The 6,000-nt window shown below is 32.2% G+C and overlaps 1 protein-coding gene across 18 annotated transcripts in view; it reads right to left on the bottom strand.

The window, feature by feature from the left end:
• Nucleotides 1-289: 289 nt before the first annotated feature.
• LOC112691643 (calcium/calmodulin-dependent protein kinase type II alpha chain) overlaps nucleotides 290-6,000 on the bottom strand; it is a 52,081-nt gene continuing 46,370 nt past the window's right edge. For 7 of the 18 annotated variants that reach the window (XM_025565985.1, XM_025566016.1, XM_025565994.1 and 4 more), the window contains 4 exons: nucleotides 3,939-4,014; nucleotides 2,962-3,056; nucleotides 2,748-2,874; nucleotides 290-580 (listed from right to left, as the gene is read on the bottom strand). In XM_025565985.1, coding sequence (XP_025421770.1) covers nucleotides 436-580; nucleotides 2,748-2,874; nucleotides 2,962-3,056; nucleotides 3,939-4,014 — 443 coding nt within the window. In that variant the 3' untranslated portion in view covers nucleotides 290-435. Of the gene's footprint in view, nucleotides 581-2,747; nucleotides 2,875-2,961; nucleotides 3,057-3,938; nucleotides 4,015-4,483; nucleotides 4,547-6,000 lie in introns of all 18 variants that reach the window. The other 11 variants (XM_025566002.1, XM_025566091.1, XM_025566070.1 and 8 more) reach the window with 3 other exon arrangements.

The raw sequence follows: 6,000 nt of genomic DNA, 5'->3' as shown, positions 1-6,000 counted from the left end.
ACCTTTTAACATATAATAATAATAATACGTGCAAATTTGAAATTTCATATATAAGTGCCGTTTACAATTTATTTATTTATTTTTTTTTTTGTTCCTTATGGTTTTTCATTTGTTTGCCATTTCTAACTATATAGTCAATTTTTTAAACAGCTCTCGTCGTTCATATCGTTATTTGGCAGCAATGATTTATTCACCATGCAGGATTTTATTTTGTTTGTGTATTATAATTTATAAGTATATAAATACATATATCTCATTATAATATAACAATATTATCAACTTTAAAATCAGTCAAAATGAAAAAAAAAAATTAATAATAATTAAACAAATAAATATATAGAAAGAAAGAAAGAAAAAAAAGGAACAAAAACATTGTTATTAGTGGGCCTCTTTGTTTGTTCTTTTACCGTCAGTGCGTAAACCGGCCGTGATCGGTTATTTACCGACGCCGGATGGCGGGAACGCGGCGCTGGTGGACGCGACCGATGCGGACCGATGCGAGTGTACGTTTTGCCATTTGTTGTCACGTCTGTGCCATACCCGTGTCTCTTCGTACTGGTGCGATCTAGGAACCCCTTGCCTGCCGAGAACACATACAGAACACACGTAGCGGGTCAGGTACATTGACGCATTTAAATTGGTACGAGTGTAGATAATATTGCGAGTTTGTGCGGTGCTCGGAAAGTGCTGCTTGGAAAATAATTAGCCCCGTTTGACTTGTAAGTATTGTTAAACTGAATTAGCGAGAGCTCGCCATAAGTTTTAGAATAAAAATTAAATCATATGTATATTGACATCGTAAATGCGTAAAAATTTTAAAATCAAATTTGCAATTCAACATTTTCCAAAATGTCCCGAATAACCTTAAAACGCTAAAAAAAAATGAAGATGATTACATCAAAATTTAAAAATGTCCATTCTTATTTTCTAATAGAAAAGTGTAAGAAACAAATACGTAAAAAGACGAGCATCGCACAAAAAGTTTTGGAAAACAATGTATCGAAATCCCAGCCCTAATTATAGGGTGCCTCAAAAATAACGCAGGACATAAATCTGATAGTTTATGTTTTTAAGAAAATACAACGAATATATCATTCTCTTCAGGAGAAACATTAAATTTAACAGTGAAAAACAATATCGGGCATATATTTTCAACGAACTTGATGAGGCAATGTGTTATCCAGTGATGAAAAATTTTATTGAAAGAATAATCGCCTGTAGGGCTAGTAGGGAGGGTCCTTTGTCCGATATTGTTTTTCATTGTTAAATCTAATACTTCTCCTGAAGAGAATGATATGTTTGTTATTTTTTTAAAGAAATAATTTTAATTTATAGTAGATTTAAATCTTGCGTTTTTTTTTTGAAACACCCTATATAAGTTATTACACGCAATGGTGCACCTATGTTGAATATAAAAAATGTATATTCAATAGGTACATTGTTTACATAATGTTATAACTTTTTGCAGCTGCACTGTGTGTAGCTGTTGCAAATGAGTTATTGTACGATTTCACTATTTTTGTAAACGTTATAACAATTAACAATTAATAACAAGAAAAGTAAAACAATATAATACTCAGAAATCGATTTGCGTGAATAAGCGATTTAATATAATGGGTATGTACCGTAAGTCAGATTTGGTTTTATATGTCCTAAGATTGATACGAAAATGTTAAAAAAAATAATAAAAAATTACCAATAAGTTATTTTTTTTTTATATCAAATGTATTGTTTTAAACATAGTATTAAAAATTTACAATAAAAAAACTAAACGTTTATTAAAAAATTAAAATGAATGAAATCTGAAAAATTGATTTGATGTTAATTTAATCAAAAAAACACACTAATAAAATAATCGATAAATGATTAAAATATTAAAATACATGTTTCACCCTTGAAGTGTTTGTTATAAACGAAAAAATATTATTTATTTGTAAAGCTTTATCTATTTTGCATTGAAATCCGGACTTCATCGTAAACGGGTAAAAACGGACGAAACCATCGTAATGGTCGCGAATCGTGCGAATAACAAATCTCTATTATTATTATTATTTTTTTTTTTCTACGAGATACATTTCGACGGCGTATTGTGTAGAATTCAGAATATAACTATTGCGGTACGCAGCCAAGGTACTTATTGTGAGCTCGCAAAACGGAAAAATAATCATAACTGGGAAAAATATGGAATACGGAATCACGCGAATTTCACATTTCTCATGGTGCACGGTCGTCTAATAATATATATTGGCCGTCGCACGCATGATACGCAAAAATAAACATAACATTAAATTCGAATAAACCGCACTACGCGGTACACGTGCCGGTGCCTATCGGAGTACACCGTCCAGACAGAAGCAGAACTACGGGGTGGAAGACGGGGATTCATCCCCGAGCGTACAATTTTAGAGGGTATAATTTTTGTAATTATTAATGATTAATATTAGTATTTTTAACTTTATTATATACTGATATTAGGTTAAAACTCAATAAGTATGGTTGTATACTAGTTATTAGAAAAAAATTCTCGAGAAGAGTATTTGACTATTGATCTATGATAGGGCGTAAAAATTCCTAGTTCCACTTCTGCGTACAGGTGCGTACGGACACGTGTCGTCGAAATCATACGTTGTAAGAAAACTACATCATACGATAACGTGCAGGATCCCCTTTGTCCCTACCGCGGCGGTCTACAAAAAAATATTGACGCGCAAACTGTCACGACGTACGAGTGACTACGGAAGACTCACTTGTCAATGTACTGCACGAGTATGATGTATGCAATGCAAGCCGCGTCGTCGCCGAGTAAATGCACGGTCGGGTTCAAAACTGTCGTGTTGATGCCTCGATTCTTACCTAAAACTGTCAAAACAGATTCTACATTTAACATAGTGAACCGTGTACTTGCGAACGTCGTGTGTGGATGTACAGCCGGGGCGTGCGAAAAAAATATCATTATTGTACCGTGGTCAAAGTAGAACTTGTGGAACTCCATGCCTTCCAGTAAATTACCAAGCGCTTCCGGTTCGAACGCCGTCATGTGTGGATCACAAATTTTCCTGAAAAGAAAGAAGAAAACAAATCAAAACAGGCGAAGCAATTATTATCGATGTGTATGCAGTGATGGCGCGAAGGGGTTGTATTTGAATCACGTAGTTCGTGGAAAAATGGAGGCGGGTGAAATCTTTGTGAAAATAAAACCAAGAAAATAATTATTACGGTGAAATGCCCTGAACACGCTATGATAATAATATGAAATATTGAAATATAACTTGCAAGTTAATAATAGGTAGGTGAGTGATTTTATGAAGTTGAAGATTTGAGTAAAAAAAACTTTCCGCTACCACTGATATAGTGTATATTTCGACAATAATTACTAATTAGTGTATGATTTCAACAATGCATGATCAATTTATATTTTCAACAGTTTCTATCGCTAAAATGTACTTATATATACATTGTTATCATTGAATTTGATTTTTTTTTTTAAAAATATCATGTAAAATATTCTATAAAATGATTGTACGAAGTATTCATAAATTATAGATACGGAAACGGGGAGTATCATTACAGGGAAGAAAAGTCCATATTAAAACCAATTAATGTAATACGTTTATAGTGTATACCAGAATGGTTGAAGTAGCTTAAAATAAGTTGAGGGATGCCTACATTTTTATACTTCTCATATAGATAATCAAAGTAGATTATTACACGAGGCGTACTGAGTGTTTTTTCCTATACAGCTGTTGTCAACATTCTTTGGTGTTGAATTGCATATCGAGAAGAAAAATGCGCACAGGTATATTTCATTATGCATTATTCCATTTGTTCATATACCCCTGTTTTAAAACTACCCGTGTTCATGATCATCCTCTATTTGGAATCGTATGTATATAGTTACATATAAATACGAAATATTAATTGATTATTACTATACGTACGTGTATCCTTCGAAATCAGCATTGTTGATCGATTCAATTAGTTGTTCGGTGATTTTAACGATCTCTTGTTTGCGCGCTGAAACAACAAAACAATTCTTGTTATAAATCAATTTAATCACATACGTGTTACATTTAAGTTAATGTTTATCGGTTAATCCGACAGCGGTATTATTTTGTTATTTATTTATTGTTTTATATTGTTTATGGTATTTTAGCATTAATTTCTAAGACGTTAATATTTTTAATATTAGTATAGGTATATATACATATATATATATATATTATAATGTTTTGTAAAAGCTTCGAACGCAATATGGATGGGAATAAAAAAATAAAAAAATAAAAAAAATATACATATGTATAAACCAAAGTCATATACATACCTACAGGTACTGTAAACATATATAGGTAATCTAATTATCAAATCGGGGTTTCAACAAAACGTATATTTATATAATATGTACATTGTATAATATTACCGTGTGGGAAAACGTGATATTGATTATAAAAAAAAAACTAACTAAATTTGTATTATTTTGACTCACCTGAACCGCAAGAGTTAGTCGAGTGCTGCGAGAATGTCTTGTTGGGACAGACAATCCTCACGTCTTAGCGAAAATATGTGAAAATAAAACATAAAAAGAAAAAAGAAATGCAAAAAACGGAAACCGATACAAAAAAAAGAGAAGAAAAATCAACACGCATTGTTAATGCGTATTAAATCCCGTACACACACATTACTGCAGGGTAAATGTGTTGCATATTCATTCATGAATATATTACTATTATACGTCGATCTGTATATTTGTTTTGTTATCTCGAGGATTTTGACAATTTTGCGTATGCATTGTTTCATCGGATTATGCGTATAATCATTTAAGAGACATGGACGTAAAAACAAATATACTACCCAGTTTTAAAACTTGACTTGGGGATGTAAAAAAAACGGGGGGGGGGGTTAAGTACTTCAACCAGACATCTTAAGAAAATATATTTTTTTTTTTAGAGAAAATAGTTTTTCTCATGCCACTATATATGTGTTAAGGATTTGAGTATCTTTTTTTTGTCTATGCACGTTACTACAGTACTGATCGACAGATATGTGACAGAAAGCCTGATTACTTCGAGTATTTTCACACACGGAGCGTACGTCAAAGACGAATATGGAAGAAGCACACGAAGACGGTGTGAAGATTTACAAGGCAGCTGGGGTCATCAGCGAATGATTGAGGCTGACTATTGAGACGTATAAAACGCTTGTGGGAATATTTTCATGAAAAATTCTATATATATATATATCACCATTAGGTGGTGTTTTAGTTCCCGAGGAAATAATAGAAAAGCTCTAAATATCCAGATGAATGATTGTTATTTAATTACGTTCGAAGGGGATCTAATGGAAATCTAAAGCTGTATTCGAGTTGATATCACGTTCGATCGTAATTGCGATTCCAAATGAGTTTACGCGTGAACACGCGTGTGTGTCAAAGACCTAACCAAAGAGAGGAGGTCGTTCAAAACTATTTATTATTATTTTCTTCGATTGCTTAAAAATGATGTTAAGACGAAGATTATACCCAAACGGGTAACAAACGCGTTCGCTAACTCAAAATTAAATATATTAATAAATGATTATGTTTCCAACGATTAATGAACAACTTGATCATCTCGATTAATATAGATGTATCAGTGCACGTGTCTGGATAGGTGAACATATTTAGAACGTGGGTGCGTGATTTATGATCAGAGAAACGTATAGCCATACTATAATAATAACTAACTATTGTAAGGTAAGAAATTGTATGTGACCTAGACATATCCGGCCTTTTTGGATATTATAGGTAGGGTAGTACGAGTATTATAAATCGTTGCTAATTTGTTATCAAAAATACTTTTTACCGGTGCTAATTTATAATGCACAGTGTGATGTACACCAGTAAGTGTCAGTATCAGTAAGTATCAGTGAAGTATCAATATAGAATGGGGATTTTTTTTTATTATTATTTAGAAATTATATGTAATCTACGTATGTTAACGGGAAATTAATTTTCTAAAATATATT

This window comes from Sipha flava, unplaced genomic scaffold, assembly GCF_003268045.1.
Source record: "Sipha flava isolate LNK unplaced genomic scaffold, YSA_version1 115_pilon_pilon, whole genome shotgun sequence".
Classification (NCBI taxonomy): Eukaryota; Metazoa; Arthropoda; class Insecta; order Hemiptera; family Aphididae; genus Sipha; species Sipha flava.
The sequence above is the reverse complement of the archived record's forward strand: the minus strand, read 5'-3'. Positions and strand labels throughout refer to the sequence as shown.